The sequence below is a fragment of the Esox lucius genome, chromosome 11, assembly GCF_011004845.1.
Source record: "Esox lucius isolate fEsoLuc1 chromosome 11, fEsoLuc1.pri, whole genome shotgun sequence".
NCBI lineage: Eukaryota > Metazoa > Chordata > Actinopteri > Esociformes > Esocidae > Esox > Esox lucius.
This window is the reverse complement of record NC_047579.1, coordinates 24,240,796-24,256,758: the sequence shown is the minus strand read 5'-3', so window position 1 is coordinate 24,256,758 and position 15,963 is coordinate 24,240,796. Positions and strand designations below refer to the sequence as shown.

At 44.9% G+C, this 15,963-nt stretch overlaps 1 protein-coding gene across 1 annotated transcript; it reads left to right on the top strand.

The window, feature by feature from the left end:
* The first annotated feature begins 7,387 nt into the window (after positions 1 to 7,387).
* On the top strand, positions 7,388 to 15,695 carry proza (protein Z, vitamin K-dependent plasma glycoprotein a). The gene is made up of 9 exons (XM_010873984.4): positions 7,388 to 7,516; positions 9,291 to 9,462; positions 10,016 to 10,182; positions 10,392 to 10,416; positions 10,610 to 10,723; positions 10,832 to 10,963; positions 11,414 to 11,529; positions 13,154 to 13,271; positions 13,375 to 15,695. Exons 2-9 carry the CDS (start codon positions 9,372 to 9,374, stop codon positions 13,908 to 13,910), a joined length of 1,299 nt encoding a protein of 432 aa, XP_010872286.1. The 5' UTR covers positions 7,388 to 7,516; positions 9,291 to 9,371; the 3' UTR covers positions 13,911 to 15,695.
* The last annotated feature ends 268 nt before the right edge of the window (positions 15,696 to 15,963 follow it).

Genomic DNA, 15,963 nt, shown 5'->3' with positions numbered 1-15,963 from the left:
AGGAGGGGAAAGACCAAAGGAGGAGAGAGACAGGAGGAAGAGTTAGACAGGAGAGGAGAAAGGTGGAGAGAGATGGGCGGAGGAGAGAGACAGGATGAGAAAGACAGTAGAAGAGAGTAAGAGGAGAGAGAGTTGAGAGTTTGGGGAGGTGGAGGCAGGGGAGGATGCTTGCATGTGTGATATAGAGAGCGAGTCAGAATGAGTCAAGAGATGGAGACAATGAGAAAAGGAAGGAGTAGAGGGGAGAAATAAAGAAAAACAGAGTCCTAGCGAGCAAAGGGGTCAAGACTGAAAGAGAAGAAAGATGTAGAGAAGAATAAAGAAAGACAGAGGGAAGGGAGGGTGTGAAGAGAGGGAGAAGCAGACCAAAAGGAGGCGAGAGGAGAAAGCCAGTATGCTGATTGGTTATACTGTAAGTGAGTTAGGAGAAGACAGCATGCTGATTGGTTATACTGCATGTGAGTGAGAACACAGCATGCTGATTGGTTATACTGCATGTGAGTGAGGGGAAGACAGCATGCTGATTGGTTATACTGCATGTGAGTGAGGGGAAGACAGCATGCTGATTGGTTATACTGCATGTGAGTGAGGGGAAGACAGCATGTTGATTGGTTATACTGTATGTGAGTGAGGAGAAGACAGCATGCTGATTGGTTATACTGTATGTGAGTAAAGAGAAGACAGCATGCTGATTGGTTATACTGTATTTGAGTGAGGAGAAGACAGCATGCTGTTTAGTTGTACTTTATGTGAGTGAGGGGAAGACAGCTTGCTGTTTAGTTATACTTTATGTGAGTGAGGAGACAGAAAGGCAGAGAGGGGCCAGGGGACGGATGAGTTCTGTTTTCCCTTGTGAGAGCCGAGCACAAAGAGAAAGGATGAGAGCGCTGGAAAGACGTGATGATGGATGAGGGTAGATAGATGGACTGTCATAGTGATTGAGGAGGAATATAGACACCTCGGTAGAGTGTGTGTGTGTGTGTGTGTGCCTGTTTGTCTGCGTGTGTATGCGTGCATGTTTCAGTCGCTGTATTTATGTGTGAATGCCCGCGCGTGTGCATGGTTGTGTGATTTGCTGCTTGTGTGTGACAACCAGTTCCATCGTCCTGAGTTTGTGCGTGTTGAAGAGCATCCGATGAGGGTGTGTGGATGTAGCTGGGCTCGGGTAACAGGGTGAAGGCGTTATATCCTGACTAAGCTGTGAGCTGCTCAGAGTGTCAGAGTGACACAGTCGTCGTCGTCGTCGTCCCCAGCATCTGGTCACCCCTATGTGCCTGCTTTACCCGTTCCCTCAGAAATGCACTCCCGTGTGTCTTATTTCCTTCGCATAGAAACGCTCTCCCACCAGGCTGAATAACTTAGCGTTGACACCCGTGCGGGTTCCCCTGATTTGAAGGTAAGGGAACATCAGGTTGAAGACACTGCGTCTCTGAAAAGCCAGAACTACCGGGTCACGAGGGACGTCCAAGAAGGCACACATCGAATACACCTCTGCGTATGAGGGTCCTGTGAATGAGTGGTAATGGTCTGTTCATAACATACTGTAGGCAGTGCCCTACATAATCAATTCCTTCCATTTCTATGCTAATCTTACCTACCCGCTATTCTCAATCCCTACACTGGAATGACACCTTCATTGATTCCATGTCAATTTAATGAGCCAGCTGGGATTGGAAGTTCATAACACGTGTGCCATAGTATATTGAAAGCTCAGACGCGGCCATTTCACATTCTTACCGGCTAAAACGAAATGTAGCCCACCTATTGTAATCACTGGAGGTGCAGGTGTGGAGTCGAGCTTCTAGCACGTGAACTTGTGGAGTATTCAGTGATAACGGCACAGCGAGACACAAAAATCAATTTTGAGCGATATCAGCCGTGACTTTGCACAACTGTCGTATCAGTGCTAGGGGTTAGCCCCCCACAGCCCGGAATAAATGGATCGCACTGTACGCTTCCCAAACAGAAACCTCCGCCCCATTTAGGCCACTACATTATGTGCACCCCGGTCCTAATGTATGCACTGTTCAGGGAGTAGGATGTCATTTGTGTGGCTGACACCGCACGGGGGGGAAGGCTGTCTCACTGTTGAATAAAATATAGCCACTCACTCACTTGCCAACATCGCTCAGGATGGAACCTATGGGCACTGGAGAGAGGGGAGGAGAGGGAGAGAAGGGGGAGGATAAGAGGGGGGAGGACAAATGAGGGGGCGAGAAGGAAGGAGATGTGAGGGGGGGGCAAAGAGGGGTGGAGGAGGACAGAAAACAGGAATTGAAGGGTGTTTGGGAGTGGGTGGAAATAAAATGGAAGGGATGATGGAGGGATTGAAGAGGAGGAGGTGAAGGGAGATCCAAGGACCCTGTCCATCCCAAGCTCTATTCATCACAGCTGCTGTGAGCGACAGGGTGGATTAATTATGGATGTCCAGTGTAACAGCAAGGCTGTTTGTTTAGTAGCTGTTGGATGGAGGTAGAAAGGAGAGTGGGGGAGGGAGGTGAGGGAGGCGAGGGAGGTAAGGGAGGCGAGGCAGGGAGGTGAGGGAGGTAAGGAAGGAAGGCATGAAGGAGGGAGGCGAGGGAGGTAAGGAAGGGAGGTAAGGAAGGAAGGTATGAAGGAGGGAGGCGAGGGAGGTAAGGAAGGGAGGTAAGGAAGGAAGGTATGAAGGAGGGAGGCGAGGGAGGTTAGGAAGGGAGGTAAGGAAGGAAGGTATGAAGGAGGGAGGCGAGGGAGGTAAGGAAGGGAGGTAAGGAAGGAAGGTATGAAGGAGGGAGGCGAGGGAGGGAGGGCTGTGGTTCACGTGCCTTTAATTATCTTCTCCAACAAGGAAAATGGAAAAATGAGGCGTGAGAAGTTATGGAGGGCGCGGCACCACAGTGAAATGTTAAATAAAATATGGACTTGGCGACGTGAATTGATCACGGAGAGGAGAGCAAGGGGAGAGAGAGCGACATAGAGAGGAGAGAGAGGAGGAAGAGAGAGAGTGGGGGAGGCTGTGGGTGGGTGAGGGAGGTAATTGATTGGGTTTTCAGCAGCCTGCAGAACTCAAAGAGCCCGAGGATCAGAATCAACCAGACTGATTGACTGACACATTAGACTCACAGTGATGTTGACAGACACAAGTGTCAACAACAACACAAAGGCCGGCTTGGAGAGGATCAAAACCCCATTGTGCCATGAACAACTGATCACTCGCCGCTCACATGCAATCTTTTTGACCCTGTCAAACAGAGGTAATTTCTGTTTATCGTTACATGGTTGTGATCAATGCAGCCTGGCTTTTCTGGGACCCACTTCCTTACACCGTGGATCTCAGTGCAGCCTGGCTTTTCTGGGACCCACTCCCTTACACCGTGGATCTCAATGCAGCCTGTCTTTTTTGGGACCCACTCTCTTACACCATGGATCTTAATGTAGCCCGTCTTTTCTGGGACCCACTCTCTTACACCGTGGATCTTAATGTAGCCCGGCTGATGTTCTGACATAGAAAAATTATCTGCATGCTGAACTCAAGCAGTGGCCAATCAGAAAGTCTTTGGAGACCGGGTTAAGATATGCATGATGAAAAGAAGAAAAGCCTACCCTTGTGGGAAAACTTTTGTCATTTTAATATTTCAGCAGTAGCAGAGATCAAACATTTCGGCCATGGCCTTTGTCAAGTATTCCAGTGAGTATTCCTTTTTCCTGTGTTACAGCGTCTCCTTTCAGCAATGCCATTGGGTGTTGTGTCGGGGCGCGGAGACGCTTCTTAACACACTGTGTGTCAGACCCATTGGCTGTGGCCATCTCTTCTGGTACCTGTTAGGACCGCCTGGCTGACTGGCTAGACCAATCGATAGGTCTTCCCTTGCCATCCGTCTCCATAGTCACAAATAAGTGCACAGACTCGTACACAGACTTACACAGGTATACACAAACGCATACTCAAACACACAAGCACACCAATAAACACACACACCTAAAGACCCTTTCGTTGTAAGTGTTATGATTCAGCAGCTAAGCAACACAAAGCCTGTGCTATTTTATTTTTGTAGAATACACGTGTATGTGTATCACTCCAATAATGCAAATAGACATGGCCAGACACACACACACACAAGTCTTATGTACTGATGTACATGACGGTATGTAGGTAAGCATGTACAGTATATAACATGTACAGGAGAGTGCCCATTGATGTCACTGTAGAAACTAAATGAGCTAAATGAGATTTTAAAAAACAAGAAGGGAAACAAAGTAACAAAGACATGAGGGAGATGGAGGGATGGATGGAGAGATGGATGGATGGAGGGATGGATGGATGGATGGAGAGATGGATGGATGGAGGGATGGATGGATGGATGGAGGGATGGATGGATGGAGAGATGGATGGAGGGATGGATGGATGGAGGGATGGAGAGATGGATGGACGGATGGAGGGATGGATGGATGGACGGATGGAGAGATGGATGGACGGATGGAGGGATGGATGAAGGGATGGATGGATGGACGGATGGAGGGATGGATGGAGGGATGGATGGATGGACGGATGGAGGGATGGAGAGATGGATGGACGGATGGAGGGATGGATGGAGGGATGGAGGGATGGAGAGATGGATGGACGGATGGAGGGATGGATGGATGGACGGATGGAGGGAGGGATGGAGAGATGGATGGACGGATGGAGGGACGGATGGAGTGATGAAGGGAGGGACGGATGGAGGGATGGACGGATGGAGGGATGGACGGATGGAGGGATGGATGGAGGGATGGACAGATGGAGGGATGGAGAGATGGATGGACGGATGGAGGGATGGATGGATGGACGGATGGAGGGATGGAGAGATGGATGGACGGATGGAGGGATGGATGGATGGATGGAGGGATGGACGGATGGAGGGAGGGACGGATGGAGGGATGGAGAGACGGATCGAGGGATGGACGGATGGAGGGATGGATGAAGGGATGGACGAATGGAGGGAGGGAGGGAGGGAGGGACGGATGGAGGGACGGACGGATGGAGGGAGGGAGGGACGGATGGAGGGATGGAGAGACGGATCGAGGGATGGACGGATCGAGGGATGGATGAAGGGATGGACGAATGGAGGGATGGTGAGACGGATGGATGGAGGGATGGAGGGAGGGAGGGACGGAAGGAGGGAGAGACGGATGGATGGAGAGATGGAGGTAGGGAGGGAGGGAGGGAGGGAGGGAGAGATGGAGGGAGGGAGGGAGAGATGGAGGTAGGGAGGGAGGGACGGATGGAGGGATGGAGAGACGGATGGATGGAGAGATGGAGGTAGGGAGGGAGAGATGGAGGGAGGGAGGGAGGGAGGGAGAGATGGAGGTAGGGAGGGAGGGACGGAAGGAGGGAGGGAGGGATGACCCAGGGATTCCTTTCTTGTGTAGCCTGTTGTGTTCTATCCATTAGAGTTGCTGTGAGCGACAGGTCCTATTCATTATTAATGTTCAGTGCAATAGCGAGGCTGTTTGTTTAGTATGCAGGCTAAATCAGCTGTTTGATCCACTGATGCAGGGTGACCTGCTTGTTCACACATGGCGGATTCCCTGTATCCATCTCTATCTCTGTTCTTCTGCTTCTCCCTTAGGTAAACGTTTCCTTCTCTCTTCATCTGCCCTTCTTTCTCCTTTGTTTGGCCCCTCTCCCTCTTCATCTGCCTCTCTTCCTCTGTCTTTCTCTCGGCATCCCTGTTTTCTTCGGCCTCTCTTCTTTTCTGCCCCTCACTTTCTTGTCTTCTGCCTTTTCCCTCTTTTATTCTTCCTCTCCCAGAACTTTTCCCTATCTTCTTTTCTCTCTATTTCATCTCCCTCCCCATTTCCCTACATCTGTTCTCCACAACAAACATGCATCACCCTGAAACACGGACTCACGTGAAATCAGGCCTACAGTAGCTACATGAGTGGGCCTCAGACCTTACCTTACTTCCTTGTCCATCCAAATCAAATATTTAAATATTGATAATTTATTCACCCAAGACAGAAAGCAAGCAAATGTATGTCCATGTGTAGATCATACATCCGATGCTTTCTGGGTAAAAATAGTACAGTATGTAATAATGTAGTAAGAAGGGGGTGCCGTTTTGCTCCTTCTGGTGCTTGTATGTGTGAAAAGATATTCAATTGCAACAAACAAAAAAATCCATACTGTACATATCCTGCCGGTCAAAAAACCCAGGTGTTCGAAGAACTGCATTAAAAGCTTTTCTTTCTGTCTTTTTGAAACTGCTGCTGCTTTCAACACTCTCACAAGTTAGACAAAAACATTGGATCATGAACTCATTCTCTACTTGCTAATGAAAACAGAAGTCAGAAGACAGTATCCCCCCAAAAAGGTTTATCATGTTAAATCAAACCCTATACATTTACTTAATGTTTAGAATATAATGAGAATTGCAATCTGATGGGAATTGACAGTATCCTGATCACTATTCACACATTCGGAAACACATCCAAACTCAACAGGCTTGGGCACGTTTCATCTCAGCCTGCCCAGCCACATGAGTCTTTCTGGGCTTAGCCATCTCACCTGACAAGGCCAACTGAAAGGACTGTCTTTGGACTAAGGAAACAGATAAACACTTAGGAATATGGATGAATCTGCAGAAATGAGGCCCTGGGAACCATGCAATGCTTACACACCCCTACAAACACCATGAGGGATGGAGGGATGGAGGAAGGCAGGGAGGGACAGTTTGAGGAAGTCTAATGGAGAGAGAGGGGGGAAGACAGCAAGTAGATTAGTTGCGTGATGGAGTATAGAAATCCTAGGTAACCTCCAGATTGCAGTGATTAAGCAGCACAGGACTAGACACCCCAATGTGTCCTTAGGGCATTCAACCAGAGGGAGTGGACAGCAAAGGTTGTGTTGTCATTACCGAGGACAGGGAAATCACCAATGGTCGTGTTGTCATTAACGAGGACAAGGTCAACACTAACGGGTGTATTTTTACATTCAACACCCAAGGATGTGTTTTTACTAAGGACAGGGTTAATGATTCGTGGAAACTCATTTTGAAAGCCCAACATCAACCCTCAAAGATCTGGATTTATTTTTTTTCTTTTATTGACTGAAAAATCCTTCTTGTAAAATGAGCAATGACTTGGGAGCAATTCTGAGTCACTGCCTCACAAAGGGACACAATGACAGCTTTTTTCATTACTATTCTTTATTATTTTTTAAAGTTGCCTACACTTGGAGAGTTATAAAAAACTAGATTAAACATGGGAATTAATGTATTACTTCGACTAAAATACAGCACTATCCTGCTATAACAATCAAGCTATAAAAATCCATACACATACAAACCATATACGTTAATTTACAATGTCTGGAAACGAAAAACGATCTAAGAGCGCCGTCTCGTGGTTGTTTACACACGTCGCAGTGACCAGATGTGATGCTGTCAGCCTGTTAGGATCTTCGATTACATGATCCAGAAGAGAAAAGTGAACTGCGTGACAGGACCCAACGAACCGAACAGGCCTCTATCCTCTGTTCTTATTCAGGCTCAGGACGGTAGGTTACCTTGCATAATCGTCGTTCTTATTTTTATGCGTTTTGCAGAGGACTGAATAAATAGCGGTTCATTTCCATCTAAATAATTTGTTTTTGCTTGATGTTGGGATTTAGGGCGGTAGACTAGCATATCGTGGATATTGAACAGGCCTCTATACTTTCAAGTTACGTTTTTGATCCATGCATTCTCGTGTTTGTGTCTATATATTTCTTCGCTTAAATCTTTACAGCGTTTCAGATTTGTCCAATGTGGTTTTATAGTCGACAGCAGCATCATTCATTACATAAACATAGTAATATGGTCCAGCTATAGATACATAGGGCAATTTTGTTTTTGTCATTCTGTCAGAGAATTATCATCTTAATTCACTAGATTGATTATTTGATTATTGCAAATTAATCTAGTTTGTTTGGAATGTTCAATAATATATCTCCGTTGTTTATATGTGGAAATAGATTAAACAATAATAGAAGGGCTATGATACCACACGATGGCAGCATTGCAAAATAATAGTTGTGCATTGTCATTGTTCTGATGGGATCATTTATTGATGTCTGATCTCTTATGATGTAGGGTTTAGCTAACTAAACAGAGAATGAGCGCAGGTTGCAATTTAATGCTTTCAAAATACACTAAACTTTACTTTTTAACATTTTAGTCATTAATTAGTTGCTCTTTACTGAGCCAGTTACAGTGAGTACATTATTTGGTGAAACAACCACACAGTTTAGCAGTTAGTGCATTCAAATTAATGAATGAGTAATCGTCAAACATTAGTGCTGGAAAGAACACCATAAAAATAATAAACATTAAAAAGTTGGAGCTGGTGGAGGTGGAACTCTTTTATGTACTCTGTGAAAGGGTTTTTCAGATTTTTTTGATGATAGGTAGATACTCTACTATTCTAGCCTCCAAGGGGACCTGGCTCCATTAGTGATTTGCCAGGACAAAGAATAGTTTTGACTACATGGATCGGGAACTACCCCAAAAGGGTGGAACTGCCAAGAGCCCAAAGGTGGCTAAACAAAGAGCCTGGGAAGGGATGGAGCATTGCCTGAAGGTAAGGAGGTGAAGCCCCTCGTGTTGCTCCGTAGGCAAGATCCATAGCCTTGAAGCGGGCATATATACAGTTCCAAACACTGCCAGACAGTGGTGACTGTAGAAATGATGAGGAGACAGGGATGGGAAAGAGACAAGTTGCACAAAATGGACAGCAATTGTTATTCAACACAGAATAACCAAAACTCTGCAGAACAACTAGGCAGAATTGCCTTTGTTTTCGGGCAACAGACGTTGTTGCAGGTGACATCACTGCCACTACACAAAATGTTTCAAAGTTCCGGTTGAGGAAATGAAGAAGCCTAAATATCCACATCAATTGAAAGCAACCAAGAGGGGGCCAAACTACACCCCTATTAGGCTGACAGGGAATTAACACAGCAAACACAACCACTTAACTACCACTTAAAAGACAATTAACTTCTTCTGAGTACAGTAGATCAGCAAACTCCAATCCAGCATGATCTTTATGCTTAGATAAATCTAGGATCACAAACAATATTCCTTACCTATTTGTTACTAGTTTTATTCTAAAGGATGAAAACATGTTTCTGTTGTAGTGTTGTAGCCACAGGACCAAAACAGCTGAGAACTTGAACAGAATTTTAGGTTTGGTGGATTTAAATGGAAGCAAACTGGACAAAACCAGAAGGGTGTGGATTTTCATTGAAAAATTTTCCCACTGCGGAAACATTGAATGTTCCTTGTTTTTAGGTAAAAACTGCGAGAGGTGAGCTGACAGGATCAGATTGAAAACAACCAGGAAGCTAGACTGACTGTCCTGTAGCTGCCACTATGGGCTCATTCACCACAGCTGGCATTGTTCTTTCTCTACTGCTACTGGGAGCTGTGACGGCCAGACTGAACACAAAGAACACCAACACAGGTAAGGGACCCAGGCCACGGCTGGATCTTAGCAACAGACAGACACGTAGAGCTTGTCCTTGGATGTTTTCTAACTACAGGTCAGTTGGAGCCCTCATCTGGTTTCAAGGTATTTAACCTGGCAAGGAGATCTGTTTATTCACCAGGCATGAGGATAATTAAATGACCGGGCTGAGGGTTTGTCATGAAGGCATTGTGCTGCATACTAAATAGAATATGAGATTTATTCATTTGGGAGATTGAGATCTATATGGTCAGAGATAGTGTGTGAAGTATTCACGTCTGTTTTGGACTGGGTTTAAGGCCGTACTAAATTGGTAATAAGCATTTGTACTGTTATATACTAATATACTGCAATATATAGCTCTTCATATCCGATTAGATGGACTGAGGCTGAGATTCAATTAAATTGAATAAAGATAAACATTTAATCTATTGTAAACTCGTATTCCTGTAAGTGGGTTGTGTGAAATGCAGTGGAATGTAGTTATTTTGGGTGTGAAAGGAACACATTTAAAAGATCTGTCCTTTTCCTTTCTCTCTCCACCTTCAAGTGTTCCTGGACAAGCAGGAGGCCAGCAAGGTGATCACCCTCTCCCGTCAGAAGAGGGCCAACATGGGCAACGAGGAGAGCCTGCCAGCCAACCTGGAGAGGGAGTGTCTGGAGGAGGTCTGCACCTACGAAGAGGCCAAGGAAATCTTCACGGACTCCTACCGCACGGTGGGGCCTCCCAACCCACACCTCCCTTTTGATCGCCTCCAGCAATCACACTGTCCTCATCCCTCTTTTACAACCTCTTCATCCTCTTTGCTTTTCGTCCCCCTTCTCACCCTGTTCTTCCTGTTTTTGTCTCTACTTGCTTCTGACGATACGGATCATGCACACATTCTGAAAGCAAACTGACAGCAGCCTTTGTCTGGATCTTTCAGGACATCTTCTGGTCAGTCTACGTAGGTAAGTGTAATGAGTGATGAGAAATATGCGGAAACACTGCATTTCATTCTTTTGGGTTGCCACTTCATGACACTCCATGCGATTTGCTGTGACAGTTCAACTTGCTTCACCCACTCTGCTTGAATTGGTGCTTGAATTAATGGAGAATGTGGTGGCTGTCTGGTTGAGTTCCGTTCATTCTCTCTGTGTGCAGATGGGGACCAGTGTGCAGAGAAGCCGTGTAAGAATGGAGCGCTGTGCTCAGATAGTGTTGGTGGATACGACTGTGTCTGCAAGTCAGGGTTCTCGGGAGTCCACTGTGAGAAAGGTGAGAGACAAAACACCCAAGACAGAAAAGCCTGTTGTTACGGGTTGTTACTTTTCAGGACAGCAAATTCCGCAAATCCAAACTCAACACGTCTCTGTGTGGTTGTAGATCAGACAATCTGCATGGTGGATAAGACCAAGGGCTGCAGTCAGTTCTGTAAGCCAGGGTACCAGTCCTTTGAGTGTTCCTGTGCCCGCGGCTGGAAACTAGAGAAGGACAAGATGAAGTGTTTACCAGAAGGTCAGCGATCACATATCTGCTTCAATAATCCGCAATGCTGTACTGTATTGTGCTATCATGCACTACAATATACGCTATGATAGACTACATTAGGTACTACTGTTATGATGTACTATATTCTGCACTACTTTATATGATGATGTACTATATTAGTTGCTATATTACTATATTAAATTATTTACTATATGGGGTGGTAAAATAATATTGGTTAGCTGACAGTAGATTGGTCATAGCTAGTATCAAAAGGATCCATAAGTCATATACCCCCTGAGATTCTTCTGGCAAATATAGGTCTGTGTTAGACTGCGAAATGTTTGATAGTTAGCATATGAAAGATCTAAGGTAACCTGTCCAATTATGTGTTACATTCATTCAGCATCACACTAATCATTACCACTCAATGCTCTCTTATTAATTCCCTCCTGACACTCGCCCTCCTCTGTCTCTCAGTGCCATTCCCCTGTGGTAAAGTGACTAGCCTTAGTCAGTGGGAAAAAAGACAGTGGGCCAACATCGCCAACAACTTTGAGGGACTTGTCTGCAACTCTGGAGAGTGTCCCTGGCAGGTAGGAAAACACAAAACTATAAGGTACTCGTAGCAATTCAAACTCCGCAGACAGAGACTGACAGAGTCAACAGTCTCTGGTTAAATGACTAAACCCACTGGTGTTAAAGGGACAGTTTGACCTAGATTCATATTTGGGTGAAATTCTACATACCCCAATCTGGAATCAGCATTATTAGCATTATCCAAATTAATGAATTGAAACATTCTGAGCCACAAAAAGCAGTATTGCAACTTAGTCTTGTTACATGAGCAGATTAAGAATGATTCATCTACACTCACCTAAAGGATTATTAGGAACACCTGGTCAATTTCTCATTAATGCAATTATCTAATCAACCAATCACATGGCAGTTGCTTCAATGCATTTAGGGGTGTGTTCCTGGTCAAGACAATCTCCTGAACTCCAAACTGAATGTCAGAATGGGAAAGAAAGGTGATTTAAGCAATTTTGAGCGTGGCATGGTTGTTGGTGCCATACGGGCCGGTCTGAGTATTTCACAATCTGCTCAGTTACTGGGATTTTCACGCACCACCATTTCTAGGGTTTACCAAGCTGATAGAAGAGCAACTTTGACTGAAATAAGCACTCGTTGCAACCGAGGTATGCAGCAAAGCATTTGTGAAGCCACAACACGCACAACCTTGAGGCGGATGGGCTACAACAGCAGAAGACCCCACCGGGTACCACTCATCTCCACTACAAATAGGAAAAATAGGCTACAATTTGCAAGAGCTCACCAAAATTGGACAGTTGAAGACTGGAAGAATGTTGCCTGGTCTGATGAGTCTCGATTTCTGTTGAGACATTCAGATGGTAGAGTCAGAATTTGGCATAAACAGAATGAGAACATGGATCCATCATGCCTTGTTACCACTGTGCAGGCTGGTGGTGGTGGTGTAATGGTGTGGGGAATGTTATCTTGGCACACTTTAGGCCCCTTAATGCCAATTGGGCATTGTTTAAATGCCACGGCCTACCTGAGCATTGTTTCTGACCATGTCCATCCCTTTATGACCACCATGTACCCATCCTCTGATGGCTACTTCCAGCAGGATAATGCACCATGTCACAAAGCTCGAATCATTTCAAATTGGTTTCTTGAACATGACAATGAGTTCACTGTACTGAAATGGCCCCCACAGTCACCAGATTTCAAGCCAATAGAGCATCTTTGGGATGTGGTGGAACGGGGGCTTCGTGCCCTGGATGTGCATCCCACAAATCTCCATCAACTGCAAGATGCTATCCTATCAATATGGGCCAACATTTCTAAAGAATGCTTTCAGCACCTTGTTGAATCAATGCCACGTAGAATTAAGGCAGTTCTGAAGGTGAAAGGGGGTCAAACACAGTATGTCTCTGTATCTGGGGTTGTGTTGTCTGTACTGTTTACTGTATCTGGGTTTGTGTTGTCTATAATATATACTGTATCTGGGTTTGTGTAGTCTGTACAGTATACTGTATCTGGGTTTGTGTTGTCTATAATATATACTGTATCTGGGTTTGTGTAGTCTGTACAGTATACTGTATCTGTGTTTGTGTAGTCCTTACAGTATACTGTATCTGGGTTTGTGTTGTCTATAATATATACTGTATCTGGGTTTGTGTTGTATCTGTGCAGGCTCTTTTGAAGAGTGCAGAGTCAGTTGGCTTCTGTAGTGCTGTTATACTGAAGGAGAACATGGTTCTAACTACAGCTCAGTGTGCACAGAAATACAACAACTTCCAGGTGGCCGTTGGTAAGTGGTCGTTAGCCTCAACCTCAAGGGGTGGGATATTTTATTGGGCTTTGTATTACGTGTTTCTTCATTGATATGAAGTGCTTGCCCTCTTCCCTCCCAGGCAAGCGCCAGACCGCCTCCGAGGACGGCGAGCAGACGCTATACGTGAAAGTCGTCCACGTCCACCCACACTACGTTGCTGGACGCCCAGATAATGACCTGGCAGTCCTTGAGCTCCGTGAACGCATTGTCTTTAAGAAGGACGTGATCCCTGCCTGCCTGCCCGAACGTGACTTTGCCGAGGTTGTCCTAATGACCGGAGACTACCCGGCAGTGATCACCGGCTGGACGGACCCCGAAGGCGCCACGGAAGTCCAGGGAACACTCACCCTTAACCACCTGGCGTACGAGCGTCTGTCCCAGTGTGTGGAGAAGCACCCGGGGTTGGTCACCAACAAAATGGGCTGTACAACAGTGAGGCCCAAGGGGGACTGCATTATGGGGCCAGGGAGTCCCATCCTATCCCTCCACAAGGAGGTGTTCTATCTGACCGGAGTAGTCTCCAGGCCAGAAGGGGCTGACTGTAGGCAGGGCTACATATACCAGAAGGTGTCCCGCTTCCTGTCCTGGCTGCAGCCCCTCATGGACTCCCGCTAAAAGGGCTCAGAAATCAGTCTCTGGCTACCCTTTGTGCATTTGGTAGAGCTGAGAGAATTGAAAGGGCGCAAGCCATATGGCAAAAATCCTGCAAGGTCAATGAGAAAGGCCATTTCAAGTAAAATCCTTGTTAAATCCTTTCTGATCTAAACAAGTGCTTTTTGGGTGGTGGCTATAGGGTTTTATTCGGGGGGGGGGGGGGGGCTGGGAGGGCCTATTCACATTAACAGGAGTTATCAAGACAACAATTCAATTTTAATAACGTTTAAATCGTTTTGAGATCAACTTTTCTAGTCAAATTTTTGCTTCAACAGGCCTCAATAGAAGGTCCCACACTCTCATTTTCCATTAGCCAGCTTGCGTGTTTTGGTGAGAGAGCTAAGAGATTTTGTGACTCAATTGGCAGCATTTTGAAAATTGACAGTCAAGGAAATTAGCATGTGTTCAACATTAGCTAGCTAGCAAACATCAGATTAACTAGCTAATTTAGCTTTGCCAACCAAACTTCATATGAAGCAAAAGGGCATTAGAATGTTGGCCACCCAGCGCAGCACCCAAAGTTCAAGTGATATGTGCACCAATTTGCAGTATTTATATTGTTACATTTTTCCACATCAGCTAAGAAGTGTTTTATTGCACTAATTACCAGTATTTTCACATAACATCAGCTAAGCTAGCTAACATAGCTGAGCCAGCCAGACTTCAAATGACAGTAAAAACAATTAGGGATGCTGCAAACCAGTTCAATATGTTTCACCAAAAGTTAAACATGCCTTTCACTCGCTAACCTATTTAACTAGTTAACTGATGCCAGAAATGTTCTTTGAACCTAGACCTCTTAAGTCACAGGTCACAACTACTATATATAGATGGCACATATATCTCTTTGTTCCCTTTACCACAGTTTAGATATTCAAAAGTTTATATGTACCTTTGATTGACAGAAATCCTGTTAATTTGTGTTTGTTTAATATCAGTGAAACTCATGGTGTGAATAGGCCCTAAGGGTTCATTATATTGGGAAAAGGCATAAAGGGGTTGGGATTGGAGAAGGGTAAAAGCGGGGATACATGTGGAAGAATTTACATTTTAGGGTGGATAATGTACCAGTATATATTCAGATATATTTAGTGGAGGTGGAAATGGCTAGAGCCTGTGTGGAAGGACAACATGGAGGAAGGAGAGAGAGCGAGCTGCAGAGAGCATGATGGAATGTAAACAGTGTCATGGGGGGTGGGCCATGAAAGTGAGGGCCTAATGAGATGCATTCCTCTTGTGTAACAGATGTCCCTATTATGTCAGTATACTTTCATTCAAATGGTGTTGTCCATATGGCACATGTATTTCACTTAAATCCTTTCTCATTTTAGCTGCTAAAAATTAATGTATTTGAATTCCTACTATCATACAGTGTTAAGTTCTACAAAAAAGTGGCATTCTTGTCAGAGCATGTTTCTATGTGAAGAATTTGTGGATGTACTTGGATTTGGAAGAAACTGATGTTTAAGGGGATTTTTTTCCTGTCCCCAATCTTCTAAAATGTAGTTCCCTCGTTATCCACAAGGTGGCGGTCTAGTGTTATTACCAATATAGTAACTGACTAATAGTGGCATGGCTAGGGGAACATTAAATAATGCAGCATGCATGTTATGTTGCAGCTGTGTTGTACTCTTAACTGATGTTGATCTTTTATTAAGATAAAGGGTTTGTAATTGCACTGTATACCATTGTATTTGTGTAATCACTGTATTTAGAATGTAATAATAAAACTAATCTGTTATTGGATGTCAGTATTCTGTTACTGAGGAATGTGGATCCTGTCCATTACTTTCAGAGAAAATTAACACACAATGTGATTTATATATTCTGCCATGACATGTATATTTTATGGAGTAATATTTCTAGACTGAGCTACTTTGATCTCCAGGATCTGCTCAAAGCTACTGGATCTGCGTGTGGTTGATTTGCAATTGCAAAGATAATATGGAGAATCACTGATCTACAAATAAGACAGGTAACTTAACATTTACGTGATCAAGATTGATTTGAGTGA

What these genes read in the sequence shown, in the direction of transcription:
- proza (XM_010873984.4), top strand. Translation starts at nt 9,372, where the DNA reads ATGGGCTCATTCACCACAGCTGGCATTGTTCTTTCTCTACTGCTACTG. An exon ending in GGGAGTCCACTGTGAGAAAG is followed by an intron (nt 10,724 to 10,831) that starts GTGAGAGACAAA and finishes GTGTGGTTGTAG; the next exon opens with ATCAGACAATCTGCATGGTG. An exon ending in GATGAAGTGTTTACCAGAAG is followed by an intron (nt 10,964 to 11,413) that starts GTCAGCGATCAC and finishes TCTGTCTCTCAG; the next exon opens with TGCCATTCCCCTGTGGTAAA.